The sequence below is a fragment of the Budorcas taxicolor genome, chromosome 1 (assembly GCF_023091745.1).
Source record: "Budorcas taxicolor isolate Tak-1 chromosome 1, Takin1.1, whole genome shotgun sequence".
Lineage (NCBI taxonomy): Eukaryota > Metazoa > Chordata > Mammalia > Artiodactyla > Bovidae > Budorcas > Budorcas taxicolor.
In genome coordinates, this window is record NC_068910.1 from 128,895,046 (window position 1) to 128,920,825 (window position 25,780).

Below are 25,780 nucleotides of genomic sequence, written 5' to 3' on the forward strand. Positions count from 1 at the left end.
AGAAGGGGGTGACAGAGGATGAGATGGTTGGATGGCATCACCGACTCAGTGGACATGAGATTGAGTAAGCTCTGGGAGCTGGTGATGGACAGGGAAGCTTGGCGTGCTGCAGTCCATGGGGTCACAAAGAGTTGGACACGACTGAGTAACTGAACTGAAAGCATAACCTGCTCTGTAAGTCTTAGATGTCAGATCTCATTTTTTTTTTCATTTTATTTTATTTTTTTTCTTTTTAAAAGTAACTCTGCAGAGTTTGATTTTTGTATGCAGCTGTTACCCTAACCTTCACAAGTCAAAACTGAACTGCTTATGGAGACTGTAAACCATCCTGGTCCTGATATCAGTCTCTTGGATTCTAATGTCCCAATCCTTCTCTTAAAAGACCTGGGGATTATAGAATAGTGCAAATTGGGCTCCCTCAAAACCCAAAATTGGAGCTTCCCTGGTGGCTCAGATGGTAAAAAATCTGCTTGCAATGCAGGAGACCCAGGCTCAGTCCCTGGGTTGGGAAGGAAATGGCAACCCACTCCAGTATTCTTGCCTGGAAAATCCCATGGACAGAAGAACCTGGCTGGCTACAGTCCATGGGGTCACAAAGAGCGATTAACACTTGTAGTAGTGTTACTCACCAAAGCTGATTCTGTGTTAGGCTCCCTTAACATCCTTGGATGAACAGTAATTACTCCATCATATATATTTAGAGGAGAAGGCAATAGCACCCCACTCCAGTACTCTTGCCTGGAAAATTCCCATGGATGGAGGAGCCTGGTAGGCTGCAGTCCATGCTAAGGGTCAGACAAGACTGAGCGACTTCTCTTTTACTTTTCACTTTCATGCATTAGAGAAGGAAATGGCAAGCCACTCCAGTGTTCTTGCCTGGAGAATCCCAGGGATGGGGGAGCCTGGTGGGCTGCTGTCTATGGGGTCGCACAGAGTCGGACATGACTGAAGTGACTTAGCAGCATATATTTAGAATCAGATCAAATCTAAAGGTTTGGACACCATTTATTGACTAGTGTGTCCACATGTGCTCCTGGAAACTGCCATGTAAAGGACGATCGAAACAACTGAGGATGTTTACACTGAGGAGATACTGGAATATGGAAAGTAAGCTCTGAAGCCTTTCCTGTAGACACTGGGGTTTCTTCTGTTTTTAAGTGAGAAAATGACCCAAAGAGGTAATTCTTTATGAAAATGACACTATGCTTGGGTCAGTGGGATGACTATCTTAGTAAGAGGCAGACAGACCAATGAGATGTTACTGAATTAGTACAGAGCTACCCCATTCTGTGTCCCAGTGCTGAGGGATACAGGGGAAACGGAATGATGAGCATAAGGAGTTACCCTAGAAATAGTACATGTGTTTGACAGATACTAAAAGACACTGAGTTGACTGAAAAGAGGGGAACATTGTAAGATAGCAGAATGGCACAACAAAGGAAAAGGTTACACTAAGCAAATTTTATGTGAGGAGAAAGGAGAGATGTGCCAACCACCTGTTGAGAGTTCTCTGAATGAGGATTTTGAGAAGGTGGTAGTTGGTAAAGGATCTTAGGTTTGGTCCTGAGAGAAAGAAAACCCTGTGTTTGCAAGCCACAAGATCTCACACATTCCGCATTGGCAGAGAAGGTACCTCCAGGCGTTTTGGTCAGTTTCATCCTTCCACAGACTTTATGGAGACAGACCACCTTTCCATTTCCATGTTCTCATTCCTCCTTCTCCGTCTGCATCTTGCAGCATTTCCTTGAAGGCAAGCGCAAGCAATAAAAATCTAGATAGGTAATCTTCCCTTAAATCACACCTACATATTTTGGCAAAACTTCAGCTGGCTTAGAACTATGGCAGTGGTTCTCAACCCCGGGTTTCCACCACCACCACCCCTGGGGGACACGTGCACTGCTTTGAGACATCTTTGGTTGTCACAACTGGGCCAAGAGGTGCTATTGTAATATAGTGAGAGGAGGCCAGGGATGCTGCTAAACATTGCAACGCACAGAACAAACAGTTATCCAGCCCTCAAAGTCAACAGTACTAAGGATGAAAAACTGTAAACTAGAGGGGTAGGGCTGGAAACATATTAGAAGCATCCTTGAGCCCACCAGACCTCTTTATCCTACCCGTGGCATAAGTTGTTCATAACAGAGTCTCTAGTGACTTCCTCGAGCCTTGAATTTTTGTGTGCTGGAAGTTGGAAAAGTCAGCAGATGTTGATTTTCCAATTTGCTCAGTGTATAAAATTTCTGCTCCAAGAAAGCTTGGTGTTCCTTCCCGGTGACTATAGCTTTAACACTGGCCTAGCAGTTCCTCTTCATTTAATTACAGAGATTGAGTATAGCATATGTGTAAGGCCAAAGATTTAGATTCATAGGAAAAAGATATGCCAAATATCTCTTCTTTCCTCAACCACTCCTGATCTTTCATCAAAAAATAAATTCTGAAGAACTGAGAGTTGGTAAAATCACCTGTAGCGATATAATCACTCAACTACATCTCATTAGTGTATCTTACCCTCCTCCGTGAAAATGATTCTTGCCCCTAAACCTTGTCATTCTTGCCTTTCCTCCAATTCCAAATCAAAGATTAGACTATCACTTTGCATCAGATAATGTTATCAATTTAGTTAGCAAGCCTCAGTATCTCTAAGAAAATACAGAGTTGGGGGAAGATAAACGGACTAAGCTAGAATGTGCTTGAGGTCAGTGATTTCTCATCTGTGTAACTCCAGTGCCTAGTAGAGTGCCAGGCACATAGTAGGTATCCAAGAAATATCTGTGCAGGGAATGAACAGAACTTGCTGAGACAAGTAAAGGAGACACTAAAGTTTATATATATTAGCTCCAAAAAGAATGAAATAGGCTTAAAAGTTCAGAGAGATGCTGACCTGTACTGATAAGAGGTTGAGTGTCCAGAATTGAGATCATTACCAGAATACAACATTACTTACTGCAGGTCAGGCATGCTAGTATAACTGCAATGATCACAGAAATCCCACATGCTGAGACTGGGATAATAATGGTCCAGGGCAGGTGCTGATTAGCAGAAGGGGTTGGTTTTGCTGTTGAGGGAAAAGAACAGTGTCAGCTCTAATGTGTTTCCAACTGCTCAGATACCCTTCATGCCCCTTATAATGACACAACTGTAAAGCATTTTTCACTTCTTTGCCTGGTTAGCTCTCCAAAATGCAGCTTCTATCATTTTTCTTGCATAACTCTAATCAGACACATACTTATGGCAACTAATATCAGATGTCAGATATAGATATTGAATGTGAAAAAGAAAATTTAAATGTTTGCATTTACTGAATTAAGTTGGCACAAAGAAAAGATTCTCAGGAGAGCCTTTAAAAGCTATTTTAGGGACTCCCCTGGATGCCCAGTGGTTAAGACTTTGCACTTCCAATGCTGGGGGTATGGGTTCAATCCCTGGTCAGGGAACTAAGATCGTGCATTCTGTGTGTTGTGGCCAAATAAACAAATATCAGAGCTTAATAAGCAATTTTTAAAAATAAATAAAAGAAAAATAAACAGAAGTATTTCTATAGCTGATATTACTATTACTACTACTAATAGTTGATGTTGTGTTCTAGATGTACCTTCTAGATTTTCCTTCTCCAGCTCTGTCATGCCTTCTCCCTTTTTGGGTGTCCTCTTTAACACACACACATACACATACACACCTCGCAATAGCTGCCTAAAACTACAGAAGTCACTTTGCATTCATTTTCAGGTAACACATTTTTCATCATTCAGCCTAGAGCTTAAGAAACCCAGCAAAGAACCAAGTATGGCTGTCGCTTGGTGGTAGGTAGGATCATCCTGGAGGAGAGCTCTGCAAACTGGCTCTCATCTGTAGAACACAGGGAACCAGAAAGAAGAGGGGGCACACGAGGAAGGATGTGGGTGGGAGGAGAAAGGTCCTCCTGATTCCACTCAGGAGCAGCAGCTACACCATTTATTCTTCAACTCCTTTAAGGAATACTTAGCACCAACATCTGGAGAAAGGGCAGAGACACTAAAGAAATACTAGCAGCTCATCCTCCTCTGATTTCCCTGGAGTGGCTCATCAATAAATATTAAACATTTATCAATACTAGAAATATTAATACAATATTTACAATATTGTATTAATACAATATTAATATTATAAAATTAATGTTTACAATAAATATTAATACAATACAAAGTACTTGATTCTCATTTTTCTGATTATACGCCTTGGGGATAAATTTTGGTCTTTAGCTTATTGGACTTCTCATCAGCATTTGGTCCCATTGACACTTTTCCTCCTGGGACTTCTGTGTCACCACATTCATCTATTTCTGTTTGTTGTGACTCAGTTTTGTTCATCAGCTCTTCTTCCTCTTTTTATTCTTTAGCTTGTCCCCATGGTTCCATCTGTGGTTCCATTCTCTCACTAGCCCTGGTAATCATGGGCGATCTTAGCCACACCCAAGGTTGGAAACACCAGCTGATTTCTAAGTCTGTATATCATATTTCTGATCTCACTTCTGAGCCCCAAATTTGTATTTCCAACTGCTAACTAGATGGTTGGATGCCAGCCTATTAAAATTGAACTCAGCATATGTATTCTTTCTAAAGTGTATCTACCACCTGCATTCTCCCATTTCAGTTAATGGCAACACCATCAGTGACCAAGGGAAGGCTTGCCTTCGTGGTCACTGCTCAGTAGCTCCCAGTGACTTTCTATTCTGTACTGAGACTATCTCTGCAACTGATTCCTTTTCTCCAAATCTCTTGCAATAATTAGCTCAGGTTTTTCTGATTTCCAACCAAGTAGCCTTTATGGTCTCTTTGCCTCTGGTGTTCTAGGCGCTAGTAATTCCTATACATTCTGCCACAGTGATCATTATAAAATGTACATTTGACCATAGAGCACCCACTACTTGAAAACTAGGGTAAGTTGTTTTTGTATTTTTCTCTAAAACACCCAATTGCATAGAGACATCCAGTGGTTACCAGGGTTGGCCTCTGCAGACCAAAATGACAACCAAAATAACAAAGAAGCTCTTGCTGTTATCCTGGGAGTCTAGATGTTTCACAGGCTTCCTCTCAGAGGTCACTCCTCATGCATTCTCAAGCCTCACTCAGCCTAGAAGAAGGTAAGTGTTTAAGAGAAAGGAGGAATCAGTAACAGCAATCCCACTCTCTCGTGATGCATGTTAGGAAACTGGCACTACTCCACGGGGAAGACCCAAAATCCCAAGTGTATAGTTGTGCAAGGACATTTGCACGTATAGCTCATAAGACAGCCTGAGTAGGTTTCCCTGATTCACCCCTTATATACACACACACACACACACCCCCATACGTTCCAGTACATCAAGGGTTAACAAATTAGGTGGGCCCAGGCTAAAAGAGCCACAGACCCAGTCTGCTTAATTAATAAATTTGGGGTTAAGAGGGGGTATTTAAATAGTAGAGCTTTGCTCACATCCATTCAAAATTGCTATCAACTATACACTAATTTGACTCCCCTAGAGGCTCAGATGGTAAAGCGTCTGCCTACAATGCAGGAGACCTGGGTTCAATCCCTGGGTCGGGAAGATCCTCTGGAGAAGGAAATGGCAACCCACTCCGGTACTCTTGCCTGGAAAATCCCATGGATGGAAGAGCCTGGTAGGCTACAGTCCACGGGGTCGCAAAGAGTCCGGACATGACTTAGTGACTTCACTTTCTTTCACTATATACACTAATTTACATTTGCTTATGCAGTCACCCCTTGACACCCCCACAAATGCTTTATTTGCTTCTGACTCTGAATGACATTTGCAGCCCAGTTGAAGTATTGAAAGCTGTCTGACCATAAAGACAACACTGGCACCTAGCAAGATGCTTGCTTTGTGACAATTACTTAATGAAGCCTGAATTAAAAAAAAAAAAAAAAAAGATTGAAAGAAGGAATGATTAAACAGTTAATCCTGTCTCCATGAGTCATTGTGAATGTAGACCAAAGAGGACGAAGAGCCAGTATTTTTCATTATTCTGAAAAGGGATACTGCTCATCTTCAGCATGAAGGAAGAGTTGAGAAAAGACAAATTAGAGAAAAGATGATAAAGCTGGGCAGTCTAAATCATCTTTAAATTATAGATCCATCCTTTTATTTAAAGGACTACATTCTATTTCCTTTAAGTTAATGAACTACCATGCGTAGGCCAAACCTGGCTTACCACCTATTTTTTCAAATAAAATTTTGTTGGAACACAGCCATGTCCTTCATTTATGTCTTGTCTATGGCTGTTTTCATGTTATAACAGAACTGAGTTGTTGCTAGAGACTATGACCTATAAAGAATATTTGCTATCTGGCCCTTTTCTGAAAATTTTTGTTAACCATTGCCTAAGAATATCATACATATTCATATTCCAAATATAAATGATGTCTAAAACAAAATATAATTGAAGCTGTACTTATTAACTTCTACCTTAATCATGATGATCTAAAATTGATTATTTATCAATAGAGTGACAAGAATGATGAATTAGTAAACTATCTTTATGATTCAAATTTAATTTTTATAAGCTTTTTTAGGATACATGAAATATGATAGAGATGAGTTTGGACTATTAATAAAATCATATCAACAAAATTTGGTTTGTATCTGAACTAATTTTGTATCATGTTTCAACAAAATTTAGTTTGTATCTGAACTAATTTTTGCCCCAAATTTTATCTCATTACCCATTATGGAAAACAAAGAACCCACTCAAGATGGAAAGACCTAGAGTTAATCTTACCTACGATAAACTAGTAGACCATCTAAAATATCTCCTCTACTACAAGCAAAGATAAGCGGAAGATATAAGATATACTATATATAATATCAATATGTTATACACAAGTATTGTTTTTTACTGTGCAGCCACAAAACATATTGTTATAAGTGGGGTTGGGGGTGGGCAGAGGCCTGGTGATGCTGCATATAATCAGTCAAATACACTAGAAATGTATTTCAAGTATGTGAGTTCTTCTGTAATAACCCATTGTGGATTTAATATGCATACATTTATGTAAGCCCTACTTTTTCCATTTTATATTTTCATATGATTTCACCTCTTGGGGAAAGAAAATTTTATAAGTTTACTACATGTAGGGTAAATATTTGGTCATGGTTTTGGTCAAAAATGACCACTTTTCAAGCATTGTCCTCTAGTAGTTTGTCATTCACTTTCTTTGCCAGGCTTGGTTCTGAATGAACAAGTATTTCTTAAAAAGCACATTCGCCCTCAAAGGACAATAATTTGACATCATGGGACCATCATGGGAAGGGGGCTCCCAAAATGAAAGTGCCACAAAGAGAAACATAGATCAATGGAACAAAATGGAAAGCCCAGAGATAAATCCATGCACCTATGGACACCTTATCTTTGACAAAGGAGGCAGAATATACAATGGAGAAAAGACAAACTCTTTAACAAGTAGTGCTGGGAAAACTGGTCAACCACTTGTAAAAGAATGAAACTAGAACACTTTCTAACACCATACACAAAAATAAAATGGATTAAAGATCTAAATGTAAGACCAGAAACTATAAAACTCCTAGAGGAAAACGTAGGCAAAACACTCTCTGATGTAAATCATAGCAGGATCCTCTATGACCCACCTCCCAGAGTAATGGAAATAAAAGCAAGAATAAACAAATGGGACCTAATTAAACTTAAAAGCTTTTGTACAATGAGGGAAACTATAAGCAAGGTGAAAAGATAACCTTCAGAATAGGAGAAATTAATAGCAAATGAAGAAACTGACAAAGAATTAATCTCAAAAATATACAAGCAACTCCTGCAGCTCAATTCCAGAAAAATAAACGACCCAATCAAAAAATGGGCCCAAGAACAAAACAGACATTTCTCCAAAGAAGACATGCAGATGGCTAACAAACACATGAAAAGATGCTCAACATCACTCATTATCAGAGAAATGCAAATCAAAACCACAATGAAGTACCATCTCACACCAGTCAGAATGACTGCTATCCAAAAGTCTACAAGCAATAAATGCTGGAGAGAGTGTAGAGAAAAGGGAGCCCTCTTATGCTGTTGGTGGGAATGCAAACTAGTACAGCCACTATGGAGAATAGTGTGGAGATTCCTTAAAAAACTGGAAATAGAACTGCCATATGACCCAGCATTCCCACTGCTGGGTTATATACACTGAGGAAACCAGCATAGAAAGAGACACGTGTACCGCAATGTTCATCACGGCACTGTTCACAATAGCCAGAACATGGAAGCAACCTAAATGTCCATTGGCAGATGAATGGATAAGAAAGCTGTGGTACATATACACACTGGAATATTACTCAACTATTAAAAAGAATGCATTTGAATAAGTTCTAATGAGGTGGATAAAACTGGAGCCTATTATACAGAGTGAAATAAGTCAGAAAGAAAAACACCAATACAGTATATTAACACATATATATGGAATTTAGAAAGATGGTAATGATGACCCTATATGCAAGACAGCAAAAGAGACACAGATGTAAAGAACAGACTTTTGGACTCTGTGGGAGAAGGCGAGGGTGGGATGATTTGAAAGAATAGCATTGAAACATGTATATTATCATATGTAAACTAGATCACCAGTCCAGGTTCGATGCATGAGGGTCAGGATGGGGAACACATGTACACCCATGGCTGATTCATGTGAATGTTTGGCAAAAACCACCACAATATTGTAAAGTAATTAGCCTCCAATTAAAATTTTTAAAAAATGGAATGCCAAAGCCTAGAGAGCAATTTCAAAGAAGGGCAAATTTTAGTGCTTTCAATAACAACAATATTATTATAATAACTTCCTAAGATGTTGACTTGACAGAACTTACTTGGATATCTAAATTTTAGAATGTTTATTAAAGAAAATAAAATTAGTACCATTATAGTCAAACCTTGTACAGTGACCTTAATAAGTCATACTAACACTTCTTTATTATTTTATTTGCACATCTAAAAAATACTGCAAGTAATAGTATCAGAGTCAATATGCATAATTGTGTAATGTATCTGGCTGAGTTATTTTCTTTTTAGATTCTACACAGCAGAAACTCCCCAGGACAATCACTTACATTCTTGCCAGTAGAAGGTCTGTGACACTGTTAAGTCTCCATACTTGACAAGACACAAGAAGCTGTGATTGCTTGTCATGTTGAAATCCAGTTCACTGCTAATCGTGTACAGCTTGGTTTCAGGATCTTGGGACAGTGTTGTGTTGGTAGCATTTAATTCTTCTCCATTTTCCAACCAGGAGAGGTCAGGCCTTGGAAAACCTCCAGAGGTTGAGCAAATTACCCTTCTGATATTAGGAGATGGATTTCCAAGGTCATTTATAGTAGGGACAGGGAAGTCAGCTGAAGAAAGAACAAGAATGTAAGTACATATCATTACATGTTTGTGTGTAATTATATTTTTAATACATAGCTTTAATAAGAATAATAAAATATAATTTTCAACTTCCCATAAGTATTAGTAGTTATGTATAACCCAAAGACTAACTTTAGTTTGAGTTGATTATATCAGTTCATTACTTTTGATGGAGTGGAGGTAGGAGGGCACTTATTAAAGAACTAAATTCATGTGAATAAATATTGACATAGTGCTTGAGTTTAAAAACAACATTTATTGAGCTGTTAATATTTCTTAGGTCTGGACGTTATCTCATTTTGTCTTTATAACAACCCTAGGAGGTAGGTTGTAGATCCAAAAAGGTCAAATATCAGTAGTTTTATATTATTTATCCTAATACAATGTTTCCATTTTATGAATAGTCAAATTGAGGTCTAGAGAAATCACAACCAATTAGTGGGAGAACTGAATTCAAGTTTTTCTGATACCAGAGCCTTCCCTTCCGTTGATTTCTTTTCCTTTCTTTTTTAGAGCTTTAAACTTTGCTGACTTATTAAAACATTAAATAAGATTATATTGAAAAAAAAATGTAGCCTCAGAAAAATACCAATGGCATGGTATTAGAGATAGTTATAAACAAGCAGATTTAAGTATGTCTGCCTTCTTTTCCTTTCCTTTCCTTCCTTTCTTTTACTTCTTTTTCTTCCCTTTCTACCTAATTTTTGAGGTATACAACCTGACCCTCTTTTATGTATCTATTTATTAATTCATACTATACTGTATACCTGGGAGCCCACCACCCAAGTTGAGAACCAGAGCATTGACAATAACTGACGTAAATCTACCTGTATGGTCTGAACTTTGCTGGCCCCCTAGTTCCTACACCTGGAGTAACACCACTCTAGAGCTTGTTTATCATTACCTTTACATTTTCAAAAGTAGTCTTTAATCAGACAGACCTCTGTTCCAGTTTTATACTGTTGAGCCTGTCATCTCAACCACCGTGCTTTACTGATCCCCTTGCTGTTTTGATACACCTAACAAGGACAGAGAGGCCTTCCTAATATTCCTCCAAAGTACTTGAGGCACTCTTTCATTTGTGTTTTTGACCCCTAATAACATATTAAAATATACACAGATGTATAGAACAGTCTTTTGGACTCTGTGGGAGAGGGCGAGGGTGGGATGATTTGGGAGAATGGCATTGAAACATGTATAATATCATATATGAAACGAATCGCCAGTCCAGGTTCGATGCATGATACTGGATGCTTGGGGCTGGTGCACTGAGATGACCCAGAGGGATGGTACGGGGAGGGAGGAGGGAGGGGGGTTCAGGATGGGGAACATGTGTATACCTGTGGCGGATTCATCTTGATGTATGGCAAAACCAATACGATATTGTAAAGTTAAAAAAAAAAAAAAAAAAATATATATATATATATATATATATATACACACACACAAAGCAAAGCATATGAAATGACTACAGAGGAAACAGGAAAAAACTCCACTCACCTCTTTCTCACTTATTGTGAGGCTTAAAGAATTTATAGTTCTTTAGCATAAGTGTGGGGGACCAATCCAAACGTGGACTTCCCACGTTGGTGTGTGATGCAGTGGTATATAATCTGCCCACCAATGCAGGAGATGCAAGAGACGGTGGGTTCTGTCCCTGCGCTGGGAAGATTCCCTGAAGAAGGGAATGGTAACCCACTCCAGTATTCTTGCCTGGAAAATTCCGTGGACAGAGGAGCCTGATGGGCTATAGTCCATGGGGTCTCAAAGAGTCAGAGACAACTGAACACACACACAGGACTAACCCTCTCATACGTCATCTCATATGTTAGTTTTCTTTTCAGAATTCAGAGCCTCACAGAGGGATGTAGTATAATGCACCGTGGTCATCAAGGGCAGGTTCTAAAACCAGTTTTGCCTTTAATCCTGGGCCAATTACTTAACCACTTTCAGTCTTAGTTTGCTCATTGTAAGAAGGGGATTATAATACCTCCCTCCCAGTGTTGTAAGAGTTAAATGGTATCATTTACATAAATCACGTAGACCAGAGACTGACATACAGGAAGTTAGTCAGACTAATGTGAGTCTTAAATGTGTCCTCTCTTAGAGGAGTTCCTTCATGTAAATCAAGTTGCCAGATGAAAGCTCCCAGGACTGGGAGAGGAGAAGTTATGACAAGTGATTATAATTGCCAAGGAAAGGAAAAACTTGGATCTAGATACAGATAGAGTCACCTTTCTTTTTTGAATTAGTCCTGTTCCTAAATTGTTTGACATTTTCTTGAGCCATTTTTAGTTGACATTATTTTCTACTCCTTTAATTAATCCTGTAAGATCAAATCATTATAATGGTAGCTAACAAGAATACTCCTTTTGTTTCTTATAATATCAGTATGTCATGTTATAACTTGGAATAACAAATCTAAGTAACACATATCCAAATTATGATTCATGTTCATTTCTGGACTTTGCTTTTCTAAGAACTATTTAACCACAAGAATGCCACCAACACCAAGGATCGTATTGAAAATCATCTTTTCAAGGTCTGCCTGGACTTAGAACAGCCTAAGCTCTGTCTTCTATTCCTTCTGTAAGATGATCTGTTCAGAGTAGCAGCTCCAAAGGTTTTGCAAGACTGAACCACCGAAGAATTACTCTTTTGTATCTCGTTTCAATCAGTTAACCCAAGTTTTCACCACTCTTAATGGGTACAGTAAGAATATCCTACTAGGAAAGGAAAAGGTGCATACGTTTTAGAAAGGTACAAATTTGTTAACCTAGTTAATATGTTGGGAGAAGGCCATGGCACTCCACTCCAGTGCTCTTGCCTGGAAAATCCCATGGATGGAGGAGCCTGGTGGGCTGCAGTCCATGGGGTCGCTAAGAGTCAGACACGACTGAGCGACTTCACTTTCCCTTTTCACTTTCATGCATTGGAGAAGGACGTGGCAACCCACTCCACTGTTCTTGCCTGGATAATCCCAGGGACGGGGGAGCCTGGTGGGCTCTGGCATCTATGGGGTCGCAGAGTCGGACACGACTGAAGCGACTTAGCAGCAGCAGCAGTTAGAATGTTAACTAGTATAGCTAGTGCCTCAAATGTGCTGCTTGCTGCAGGTTTTCATCGGTTGTGAAGCACCTTTGAGGAACTAGCTATCCCACTTCATGATACTATGCTGTTATTGTATCCTTCAGCAATGTAGAGAAATCATCCTGTCCCAGTTAGCCTGAGACTTTCCCAGTATTAATACCCGAAGTCTCATGTCCAGTGAAACTCCTCAGTCCTTGGCAGACTGGGACAGTTGGTCACCTTGGCCAAATGAGCATTTACTTAATTTCTTGCTTCTCAGACTATAATCCTTAGCAGCAGTACAGGCATCACCAGGGAGCTTGTCGGAAGTGCCAGACCTGCTGAACAAGGTCCCCAAGTCACAGGCACCTTATCATTTGAGAAGCACCGTTCTAGTTGATTCAACTGGGAATACCAGAATTGGTTCTGGATCTAATTAAGCAGTATTTCCCCTTTTGTCTTCCCTTGTCTGATTTTGGCACCGCATCCCCGTTTGAGGCCATGTTAGCATCAAACAGCACTCTCCCTGTTAGCCCTTTAGCTGCGTTGGTCTCCAACTATAACCTGCTACTAAGGCCTGCCCTCCCTGAAACTCTGCCTCTTCTCTCGTTCTTGGATCTTCTTCTTTATCTTTCTGTCAAAATGTACATGTTCTGAGTCTGTTTCTCTCTGGATATTCTGTTAAAGGACCGACTATGTATCTAACGTAATTAACTGATACAGGCTAATATGTCTGTGATGACATCTCCACCCAGGTAACATATTTTCATCTTTAACAGGGATCCTGGAGGGAGGGGGAGGGCTTCCCAGGTGGCTCAGTCTTAAAGAATCCGCCAGCAATGCAAGAGATGTGGATTCAGTCTCTGGGTTAGGAAGATCCCTGAAGGAAATGGCAACCCACTCCAGTATTCTTGCCTGGGAAATGCCATGGACAGAGGAGCCTGGTGGGCCACAGTCCATGGGGTTGCAGAGTCAGACATGGCTTACCAGCTGAGGACACATACATGAGGGGAGAATCGTGCTGAAACTAGTAGGAGAGGCTGTAATAGTGGGAATTGGAGGAATCCATGCAGATCTAAGTTTTGGAGGAGATCGGCTTCTCAGAGCCCCTCACATCCCACCACATGATCATGGATATTTGTTCTCTCCATGGGTAGGGAGTACACAGAGTGAAGTTTAAGATAATCCTGTGTAAATTTGGCTTACTTCCTAAGCTTTAGGTATGATCTGGGTATTACACAACTAAAAATTCAATATAGCTGAAGACCAAAAGCAGGGAAGAACAGTGAAGAACTCACTAAGGATCCTCTTAAGCTAACTGTTATCAAGGTTAATTCCTACCTTTTGTTAAAAGGTTTTGTTTCCACTAAAGGCTCAAGTGCCCAGAAAGAAAAAGAAATGTGTTTGAGTTTCAAGTATGAAGGAATGGCCCAGGGCTGCCACTTATCAATGAGGGTTCAGGACATATCAGTGTCCTCTAGCAGGATTACCTGTGATTAAGTCAAGGCTGGTTCCTACCCTGCCTTTCACAGTTTTCTAACATCTAACTTTGCAGGAATGACCGTTAGATGAGAGATTCAAATATGCAGTAAATATAATAGTAAAAGACATTCAAATACTACTTGAAAAATATTTATGCCTGTGCAGCTTTTATACCCTTCAATATACTTTATGAGAATATATTACTGGATCAAGTGCTATGTTATGTGTTAGTCGCTCAGTCGTGTCCGACTCTTAGCGACCCCATGGACTGTAGCCCGCCAGGCTCTTTTGTCCATGGGATTCTCCAGGCAAGACTACTGGAGTGGGTTGCCATTTCCTTCTCTTAAAAAAAAAAAAAAAAGTACAACTACATCAAATCAAATGTGTCCCTTTATGATTCAGAAGGTACTTCAGGTCATGAGAGTGCTCCATGGTGGCTGTCATGAGCTTGGACTGTCAAAGTGCAAGAAATGCAACTAACAAATATTTCTAGGACATCCTGAGAAAACAAATTACGATTCACTGTAAAACTAGAGACTCAGTCCTAAGAAATGAAGTGAGATAGACCCCTCTGGTAAAATTTCCACTTAAACCAATAGGAGTGTGTCTTTAAGGACATCAAAGACATACTCCTATTGATGGCTTATTGAAAATCAGAAAGTTCCACTGACCTCTGATCATCAACTTCACTGAAGTCAGGTGCTCCACTTTATAAGTCCCTTTCAAATCAGGCTTCTGAATAACACAGGTGTAGGTGCCACTGTCTGACAGGCGCAGAGCCAGGATCACAATGCGGGGGTTGTTGTTGATGTCAGTGATGGTGCGGTTCTCGTATTCAGACCACACCTGCACTTTTCCGAGCAGGATGGCCAGCACCATCTTACTGTCCTTTTGCCAGTAGATCCGAAGGCTTGCCAGTTCTTCAGTGGTCGTGTTGTAATCACAGGATAGCACTACTGTTTCTTTCACTCTTTTGGTCACGCTCTTTGGGGTGATGCCTATGGAGAGGCAAACAAAAGAAGATTTTGTATCTATTAAATGTAAGATACCTGCGCAAGCAGGAATTCAGAGTTGGCAGTAACAGAATTTTCAGAGTGTTGTATTTAGTGTCGAAGCAGGATTGGACAGAGTGTTCAGTTTGATTTTTTGTTTGTTTGTTTGTTTTGGTCCCTAGTGCATTTTTTTCTCCATTTAAATAATCATGATTAAAACAATAACATAGATTTTACCATCTTCACCATTTTAAAATGTACAGCTCAGTAGCATCCAGTATCTTCACATTTTTGTGAAACAGATTTTCCATGCTGTATGCATTAAACTGCTGCCCCTTGTCCCTCCCTTCAGCCCCCTGGTAACCACCACTCAACTTTATGTTTCTATGAACTTTACTACTTTAGATTCCGAATCATACAGTATTTGTCTTTTTGTGACTGGTTTATTCCACTCGGCATAATGCCCTCAAGGTTCTTCCATGTTTTACATGTATCAGAATTCCTTTGCTTTTTAAGGAGTGATAATGATGAAGGAAATGGCAACCCACTCCAGTACCTTTGCCCGGAAAATCCCATGTTTGGAGGAGCCGGTAGGCTACAGTCCATGGGGTTGCAAAGAGTCGGACACGACTGAGCGACTTCACTTTCACTTTCACTTTCACTTTCAATGATGTTAATGGGATGCCCTGGTGGCTCAGACTGTAAAGCGTCTGCCTGCAAGGCGGTAGACCCGGGTTCGATCCCCAGGTCAGGAAGATCCCCTGGAGAAGGAAATGGCAACCCACTCCAGTACTCTTGCCTAGAAAATCCCATGGATGGAGAAGCCGGTAGGCTAGAGTCCATGGGGTCGCAAAGAGTTGGACATGACTGAGCGACTTCACTGACTCACTCATGAGTCATGATGTTAATGACTAAATATTCCACTGTATGTATTAATATATGCCACACTTCCTCTACCCATTTGTCTGTCCATGGACAATGAAACAGAAGTTACACTAGTCCCAAAAGAAGAAGGACTTTAGGAGACCCCAGCACATGAATGCCAGCTACTGGTGAGACAGTTTTCTCAGTCCCATGGGGACAGAGAAGTCATAGTTAAGGAATGTGAGGTTTTGAAGGAATTTCCCTGGTCATTCATTTTGGTCGTCTTATTTTATAGATGAGAAAACTAAGCACAGGAAAGGAAACTGCTCCAGTTTTGCAGAGAACTTTTTGGATCACTCTCCTTATTTATTTGTTTCCCTCATTTGAGACCCACTCCTAGGATAGGTAAGCCAGCACTGCCTGCTCTGAGCCTGGTCCCATCTTCCAGGCCCAGCTAGACCCATGACTTCAGACTGAAATGACTGTCCTCATCTCCATGTGACAAGACCTCAGTTACACCTCCGGACCATTTCTGCCCTCTCTATCTACTGAAACATATGGCTACCCTATCTTTATCTTCCTTGGCTATCTGCAATACAAATAGCTGGTCCCCTACAACCTAACTTTGCAAGAAGGTCCCTATTTAAAACATTTGCCCATGTCCCATCAGCATATCACAGAAATTTCAGCATCCAAACTTCATATTTTTGTTAGCTCCTAAGCACTGGGGAAACAGTGGAAACGGTGTTAGATTTTATTTTTCTGGGCTCTAGAATCACTGCAGATGGTGACTGCAGCCATGAAATTAAAAGACGCTTACTCCTTGGAAGAAAAGTTATGACCAACCTAGATAGCATATTCAAAAGCAGAGACATTACTTTGCCGACTAAGGTCCGTCTAGTCAAGGCTATGGTTTTTCCAGTGGTCATGTATGGATGTGAGAGTTGGACTGTGAAGAAGGCCGAGCGCTGAAGAATTGATGCTTTTGAACTGTGGTGTTGGAGAAGACTCTTGAGAGTCCCTTGGACTGCAAGGAGATCCAACCAGTCCATTCTGAAGGAGCTCAGCCCTGGGATTTCTTTGGAAGGAATGATGCTAAAGCTGAAACTCCAGTACTTTGGCCACCTCATGAGAAGAGTTGACCATTGGAAAAAACTCTGATGCTGGGAGGGATTGGGGGCAGGAGGAGAAGGGGACGACAGAGGATGAGATGGCTGGATGGCATCACGGACTCGATGGACGTGAGTCTGAGTGAACTCCGGGAGATGGTGATAAACAGGGAGGCCTGGCGTGCTGCGATTCATGGGGTTGCAAAGTCAGACACGACTGAGCGACTGAACTGAACTGAACTGAACTGAAAGCACTCATCAGTAGCACCAAAATCCCTGAAAGACTATATTTTCTGTTTTTTTTTTCACTTAGAAAGCATAGTAACTTTTCCCATGCTGTGCTTGACCTAAAAGCAGAGTCCCTCTAAAACCCCAGCACTTTCACAACTGGCCAGCCCTGAAGGCCCCCAGTGCTGACATCTTCCCTTCCGTATCCTCCAGAGCCACACAGAACCCCAGGGGAGGCCCCCATCTCACTAGGAGTGGGATCTCATTTCCAGGCCTGCTCTCCCTGAACAGCAGAGTCACGGGACACCAGCCCGTCTCCACCTCCCCGGCCATCCTTCCGGCCGACATCAGACTGGATGTGGCCCCGCTGCAGCGTTTCAGAAGAGAGTTTTTTGATTGCGGGTATTTTCACAGCAGTGTGAGGTACCTTCGATTGATCCAGGGCACTTTTTGCAGCAATTGTGCTGAACATTGCCAGCCCCAGATTTAGGGAATATAACTGAAAAGAGGAAATAAATGAAAAGGTATACTTTGTTGTTGTTGTTCAGTTGCCCAGTCATCTCCAACTCTTAGTGATCCCATGGACTGCAACATGCCGGGCCTCCCTGTCCCTCACCATCTCCCAAAGTTTCCCCAAGTTCATGTCCATTGCATCAGTGATGCCATCCAGCCATCTCATGCTCTGACAGCTCTTCTCCCTCTTCTCTTTCTGCCCTTAATCTTTCCCAGCATCAGGGACTTTTCCAGTGAGTGGGCTGTTCACATCAGAGGACCAAAATACTGGAGCTTCAGCTTTAGCATCAGTCCCTCCAAAGTGTACTCAGGGTTGATCTCCCTTAAGATTGACTGGTTTGAACTCCAAGGGACTTTCAGGAGTCCCTTTATATTTTAGGAGAGCATAAAATAGCTTAATAATCCAAACTCTCTTTTAAAAAAAGATATGACTGAAACAAAACGGTATGTAGAAGGATTCCTATTCACTTGGGTTCTAATCCCAGCTCAGCCACTTACTGATTAACCTGTTTTCTCATCTGTAAAATGGTATGATGCCAACCTCTCAGGATGATTGAAAACTTAAATTCAAATTAAATGGTATAAGTGGAAAAGTCCCCTAGTACCTAGCACGTCTTCCATAAGGGTTTCCTTTCCTCTTTCTCCTTCCTCTCACCCCTCACTGGTACCCTCTGGTCTCTTTCACTCCGGGGTTATGACAGACACATGGAACACTAGTCTTGCTATGGGCCAGACAGACCCCATGACAGAAAGCAACTCAGTCATCTGGGGTCCTAAATAACTGAGTGCTTCCTGTGCTCTGTTGGTTCCCACCCAAAAAGAATCCAGGATTTCTAATTTTGACATGTGGTGACATTAGCAGAAAGAAATCTTAACTGAAACTGATCTGAAAGTTTTCTTCACTGAAAATTTCAATGATGGTTCTTAAGGAGTTTTTGTCCAGCCATCTGAGGAGAAGTGTGGGTGTTTGTGTAAAGGTCAACAGCAAACCATCAATGGGCTCTTCGATGTTCCTATGTGAGATCCCCTCACCAGACTCTGGTGCTGAGGAAGAACCAGACTGAAATGAGGAACCAAAAATCTTCTGGGCAATTCCCGCCAGGACCTGGCTTTCAGACTCAGGGACTCCGGTACACGTGGTTACAAGAAAACAGTTGAAAGATTCTGAAGGGTTGTGTCTGCTTCAGTGGTTCTGGAGGGGAGAAGCAGGTCTCAGCATTACTGCCTGCAATGTTGGATTCTGAGCTTGCTTTGCCGTCTTACAAACGGCCTAGCAGCACCTACCTGATAAGGTGGGTTGAGGTTTCTGTGAGGGAATGTAGGTAAAACCTGACCCAGTACCGGGCACACGATCGGGACCGTTGCCTTTCCCAGACTTCCACACAGCTCCATCCCTGGCTTCCTTCAGGGAAGATGTCCCCTTGTGGTGAGCCTTCTCTGACTCTCCCCAACCAGCACCATCCTCATGCCCCTTTTGAGTCACTTGCCCTGATTTATTTCTCTCTTGAGCTTGTCTAGCTGCTACATATCAGCTGGAGCTACTTTGGGAGCCATGGGAGCAGGGACTTTATCTGTTTTGTTTGTTGTCATATCTGCAGAACTAGGGCCTGGCCCAGAGCAGGTGCTCCCTAAGTACTTGCTGAATGCCTGGCTAGGCCTTAGGAGATGGGATCTGATTCTACCCGCTGTGTATTAGACTCATAACCTTTGATTAACCTCCTTGGGCCTCAGGTATAATTTATACAAAATGGTCATAATACTATCTCCCCCAACTTACTTCCCGTAATTACCACAGGTCACATGACACCCAAATGTAAAGTGTTTTATGAACCGTAAAAGCTATACAGTTGTTTTTTTCCCCCATGGGGTTGTTTCTCAGGCGCAGCACCTCCTGTGCCTCCTGCGTTGAGTCACGCCCAGGATGGGGCCAGAGTCACTGTGGTAACTGGCTGACACTTGCACTGAGTCACCGCCCCCAACCAGCACATGGTGCCCATTGTCACCGCTGCCCATCTGTGAGGGGGAGGAGGAGGGACGGCAGAGATGGAAGGCAACCTTGCTCATCTCTCGCAAGTCTGTGTGCAAACCGCTCCCCACCCCCCCGCAGGGCACTCTGGGTGCACTTCAGAACCCCTGCCTTTCCTGACCCCTCTGCCTGCTTCCTGCCCCGATCACAGCAGCTCCCCACTGATAACTCGCCAAGAGAGGGAGCTTTCTGCCAGCAAGTGCAGAGTACATTAGTTTTCGACAAATAATATACCTCTCAGAACTCAAAATACAATGGAATATTATTTAACCAGAACAGGTGTGAGGCACTGTTACTGCAACAGAGATGAACCTTAAAAACGTTGTGCTAAATGAAAGAAGCCAGACACAAAGGCCACATATTATATAGCTCCATTTAAAAGAAATGTTCAGAGGCAAATTCATGGAGACAGATTAATGGCTACCAAGAGGTGGGGTAGAGGGAACGGAGAGGGACAGCTAATGGGTTTGGAGTTTCATTTCAGAGTGATGGAAATCTTCCAAAATTATAGTGGCGATGGTTTCACTTCTTTGTGATTATACTACAAACCACTGAATCACACACTTCAAAATGGTAAATTTTATGTCTTTGCAAGAAAAACAACAATAAACCCATGCGGGACAGTTGGGAGATATGACAATAAACTTTAATGTTTAGCTTTAAAGAAATAAAAACCCAGTCTAGGAAGCCATGAGTCTCCCCTGGTCCCTCCAAAGAAGGGGAAGGCAGTGTGGACAGAGGGCTGCCCACAGCACCCCTTCCTTATAGGTGAACCCCAGCAGTGGTCAGCAGGGCAGCACCAACACTTCTAAAGGAGAAAAAATCAGGTGCCCACAGCACCTTAGATACCGTGTGCTCTTGTGTATCTCGCTGAGGAATGTGGTGTGCTTTTTAAATAAAGGTTTTCCCTGACTCTAAAAGAAACACACATTCAATTTGGAAAGAATGAAAAATAAAGAAAAACATAATAATCACCTATAATCTCACCATCTGGAGATTTAATGGTCTGTGTGACCTTTAACACAATGGAAGTGACCTTTTGGGACTCTTCTAAGTGCATTTGATTAAGTGATCCAGCATCCACAGGGCTGGTGTGGGTCCTGGGCTAGGTGCTGGGCACACGAGGGGGTGCTAAAGGTGTCTGCTGTCCAGCAGCTGACAAATTTACACTGGTGACCTGATTTATGCAGTGCTCCCAACTTTCCTCTACAGACCCAGACTATACGCTCTTTGTAAATGGATCTTTACTTGTGTGTCTCTCTCCAAAATGCTCGGGGACTTGAACAGCTGGTACCACAGCAGTCATAGCAAGAAGCGTGGCTTTGGGGACACCTTGGCCAGCGGCATGCAGACAGAATGTGGCGACAGGGAAGAGGCCCTGTTTACTGTGGCACTCTGGGGCCCTCTTTCCCTCTAGCTCAGTGTTCCTCAGGCTATAGACTTCCAGGCCAACACCTTTCCTGAATTCCTGGCCTACTCCTACCTAAGGTCTCTCTCCTCTCCTTAGGGCTGTGTCTCCCTGAGAGGACCCTAGCTCTGAGGAAAAGGTACCCATATCAGACGACCACCAGTTTCTGGAGCACACAAGTCCAGTGCTTCTCCCTCTGCAGACCAAACCAGCAGTGAAACAGGAGCCCTGCTGATGCTGCCCTGTGCAGGAAAGAGGTCCCCCTGTCCTGGGTAGCAGCGGGTGGGGACAGGTGCAAGTGTAGCTTTCCTGCACAGGGGAGAAGGGGGTGCAAATCCCCAGCCCTGAACAAAGTCCTCCCTGATTGCACTGACTGCTCTGAAAGCCATTCTTCATGCTTTGGCAACACTGTCTTTTTCTTTTTTTGTATAATGTATCTTTTACTACTAAACCTAAAGGACTGTGGACCAGTAGCATCAATATCACCTGGCTGATTGTTAGAAATACAGATTTGCTGGCCCCTCCCCAAAGCCCACCTAAGCAGAAACTGCATTTTAAGAAATACAGATATGGCCTTTATCTTTTACAGCACTTTTAGGTTCATAGCAAAATGAACATAAAGTACGGACAGTACCCATGTACCCCAGCTCCCGTGGGTGCAGCCTCCCCCACTTTCAACATCCCACACCAGAGTGGTACCTTTGTGACAATCAGTGAAGTTACACTGACATCACTATCACCCAGAGTCCGCAGTTTACGTTATACATCATTCCTGGTGCTGTACATCCTATGGGTTTTGACAACTGTATAATGACATGCATCTACCATTACAGTATCATACCCAGTATTTTCACTGCTCTAAACATCCCCTGTGCTACAGGGGACTCTGCTCAATATTCTGTAATAACCTAAATGGCAAAAGGATTTGAAAAAGAATAGACACGTGTATATGTATAACTGACTCACTCTGCTGTACACCTGAAACTCCAACATAAAATAAAAGTTTTTTAAAAATCCCCTGTTCTAGAAGCTGCTTTTTAAAGAGTCCTCCAGGTGATTGGTATGTATAATAAAAGTGTGAGCAGCCCTGGCAGAGACTGTGTCACTCCCCTGCTTAAAATCCTTCCATGGCCTTCCAGTCCCCCAAATGACTTCCAGATCCCTGGCCTTCGAGCCCGTAGAGTCTGGTCTTTGTCTCCCTGCTGCCCCAACACTGCCCACCTTCACTTCTTTGCTCCTCCATGTCCCTCACATGCTGCTCCTTCCAGCTTCACCCAGCTCACTCTCACCACCCTCCCCTCTGGCACAGAAACACCGTGTTTCTTGGTCATACATTTATTTGAGTGATTGATTCATCTTCGTCTTCATGCTAATGACTGTAAATTCCATGAAGGCAAAAGCCAAGTCAATTTTGCTAACAGCTTGTCCCCAGGACCAAGAAAAGTGTCTTGTACATAAGAAAGGCTCAGCGTTTGTTGAATACACAAATGATTAAACCAGAAAATGAGTCCCCCACCCGCTGAGTCATCCTCATCTTTGTGCATTTTTCTGTGCTATGGCTCTGCCCAGGTTCTGCTGCTGCGATCCCCACCCTCCACCATAAAGCCTGCCCACCTTTCCCAGGTCGGGGCGCTTACAGTCAGAGCCAGGCACTTCTCTGCTTTTCACTTGCCTGCGATTAATTACTTTTGCCTTCTCCAGCTAACATACTCAAATCTGTCTTTGAGAGCAGGAATCTGAGGCTCAGTTTTTCAAGGTTCATCTTTTACACAGTAGGTGTTCAGACAAAAGAAGCTCATGGTTCCTTAGTTGACCCAGTAGAACAACAATAAAATCTGGCTGTAACTGTATAACAAGGTGCTTTCCAAAATACCTTTCTTTAGCTCAAAGTTCATTTTTTTCTATTTGCCTCTAATTTTTGTGGTATAATTGCTAAAGCCTTAGTTTTAATTTTCTTTTTATGCTTTCTCTCTTTTTTATTGTTTCTTTCTTTCTCCTCACCCCACCTCCACCTCTCTCTTTCTTTCTCTCAGACACACACACACACACACACACACACACACACACACACACATGCTTGCACACACACCACATTTCTAGGAAGCCTGTAAATTTACTTTTAAATCTTTTAAAGCTCATTTAGACTCCCCAGAAGACTCTAGATTGGGAATGCTGCCTTCAGCTACCCAGAAAAAAAATTGTAACTGTTGGAAATATTACTGTCAAATATATGCAAAATCTGATGCATAAATTGCAAAACTTGAATCATGGTTCTCTTGCTTCAGCAAGTGTAAAATAGCAATTTCAGGACAGAAAATGTATAAATACCTGCATTGTAGTCATCTTTTTGCTACTGTGCCCATCCCCATCTGTCCCTGCCACCCCCCACCCCAACCCGCGAAGTCATTCTGGGTGATGGCTGCAGTTTAAGCAAGCAGAGCTTAAGACAAGATCCTTTGATATTTGGTTCTTTGAAGACTAGGAAACTGTGCAGGAGGCAAAACCTCCTCTTTATTTTGAGGAAACCAGGTGGTATGCTGCTCAGCAGAAAAGCAGATCTTTTATTTGTTCTGCCTTCTAAAAAAGAGTCAGAGCTACCCTGTCAGCAGAATCAGCACCACCCTTCCCAACAGTCCCCCAAATTCAGCACCTGAGCTGGAAAAGGGCTCCAGAAGTCAAAATAACCTTTGTAGGATGCACTTGAAATACCTTTGTAGTAAGTTAAAAGTAACTCAAAATATGATTTGTACTAAATCTGATACTACCTAATGTCAGATGCCAGCATTGACAAACGGCATTGGTACCTAAAGCATAAAAGTAAATATTAAGAGAAAATTTTAATTTGAAAAAGATTGTATGTCACCACTACTTTCTTTTCCCCCTTGAACTTGGAAAGATCATCACTGTTCAGTTTTAGAAGCAGAGGATGTTAGCTGTGTTGTCTCATGGAAATGTAGCTTGGGAAGCAGAGCCCAAGGCCAGTGTGCCCTCGGTGTGTCACAAAACATAAATGAGCATCTAGTGGAGGAGATCACAACTCTAAGCTGTCCTTCTGAATTGGCTTTTGGTTTTGCTAAAATAACACGGCCCCGCCTTTCCTTTAAGGTCTGTGTTCCTGAGCTAGCTTGGCCACTGGCTTGTTGTGTGATCGAGGACAAGTCCTTTAACCTTTCTGGACCTGTTTTCTCATCCCTAAAATGGACTGAAATACCCTGAATGTCCCTTCCCTCTTGCAGGGCGACGGAAGGAGACAGCCAGAGAACACCATGTCCTTTCTCTTCCAAACCCCCAAGTGGTGGACTCAGTCAAGTTCCTGGAAGTTGCTTACCTGAACAGAAGTGAAAAAGACCAGCAAGGAGCAAGAGCTGAGAGAGCCAGAGGCATGGGCGCTTGGGCGGTAGTGTTCCCCACTTCCTTGTGTGACCCATGGCTTCTGCTGGTGAGGATGAAAAACAAAAGCAAACAGTTTCAAGCCACGTGAGAGCTGGCACCTCACAGTTTACGCCAGGCAGGGCCGAAGACAATTCAGTTGCCCCCCGCACAGAGGGTTCGCCTGTGATGTTTGCAAAACACACTTAGGAGACGCTGGTTGGAGTACCTGGGTATCCAGACTCCTAAAATTAAAAGACAGGATTTATCTTCACAACCTGAAAAGGAAAAGAAAAAAGAAAAGTCATCCAGGAAGGGAGATTGTCCCACCATGGGTTGTAAAACCTGTTAGTTTACTGCCTGAAATGAGTCAGGGACTGTAATCTGAGCAACCTCTAAATCACAGCACAATCTTGAGGGAAAAGCAAGACTTGACGGACATTTGAGGAAATGACCCTGCCTTGCACATGTTCCGAGAACCAATCACCGCTCTCCCACTGCTGGGAGATGTTGAAGACTGTTAGAAACAACGAGAACTAAAGGGCCCTGGACACCAGCCAGCCAACCCATGAAAGCTCGGACCCTCTTCAGAACATATCGAGAAACACAGAGCACCAGGGAGGGCGCATTTTGTCCAAGGCTGTACTTAAGTCATGAAACTACTTCTTTCTTACTATATTAACACAGAAAAACAAATGTTTCTGTTTTTAAATGCTTCTACACAAAGACTGTGTCTTAAAGGGGTAGAGGAATTCAATCAATGGAAGAGCGTCAGTAAAAGGGGAAGAGAAAAGACATACGGAAATCATTACTTGGTTATACTATGTACTACAATGTGAGCAAGCTGATTTTTTTTTTAGCGAATATATTAAACATTAGGAATGAAAATGAAAGCTGTGCTTTGATATGATCCTCTCAGATTCCAACAGAGACCCAGTTTGAGTGCTACCCAGATGTTTGGGACCCGTCTTGGGGAACCACCCCAGGGCTAGTCTACCGGCCACATCAGATTGTCTTATCAGCCACACTGTATTTTAATCAGAATTAGCCTGGATTCACTTATTCACCAGAATTTTACTGGTTTTGGAAAACTCAGATTCAACCTGAAAAATTAATATTTTCTACCATCTAGGGCCATAACTGATGCCCAGGCTTTGCTGGTGGCTCAGGCAGTAAAGAATCTGCCTACAATGCAGCACAGGTTCGATCCCTGAGTCGGCAAGATCCCGTAGAGAAGCAAATGGCAACCCACTCCAGTATTTTTGCCTGGAGAATCCCTTGGACAGAGGAGCCTGGCAGGTTACAGTCCATGGGGTCACAAAGAGTCAGATAAGACTGAG

At 42.3% G+C, this 25,780-nt stretch overlaps 2 protein-coding genes across 2 annotated transcripts in view; one reads left to right on the top strand and one right to left on the bottom strand.

The window, feature by feature from the left end:
- TIMMDC1 (translocase of inner mitochondrial membrane domain containing 1) overlaps positions 1 to 25,780 on the top strand; it is a 113,192-nt gene that overhangs the window by 25,370 nt on the left and 62,042 nt on the right. The window lies entirely within an intron of this gene.
- CD80 (CD80 molecule) lies at positions 1,655 to 24,499 on the bottom strand. Its single transcript, XM_052649877.1, has 5 exons — positions 24,400 to 24,499; positions 14,603 to 14,929; positions 9,086 to 9,367; positions 2,945 to 3,055; positions 1,655 to 1,743 (listed from the first exon to the last, which is right to left on the bottom strand). Exons 1-5 carry the CDS (start codon positions 24,497 to 24,499, stop codon positions 1,655 to 1,657), a joined length of 909 nt encoding a protein of 302 aa, XP_052505837.1.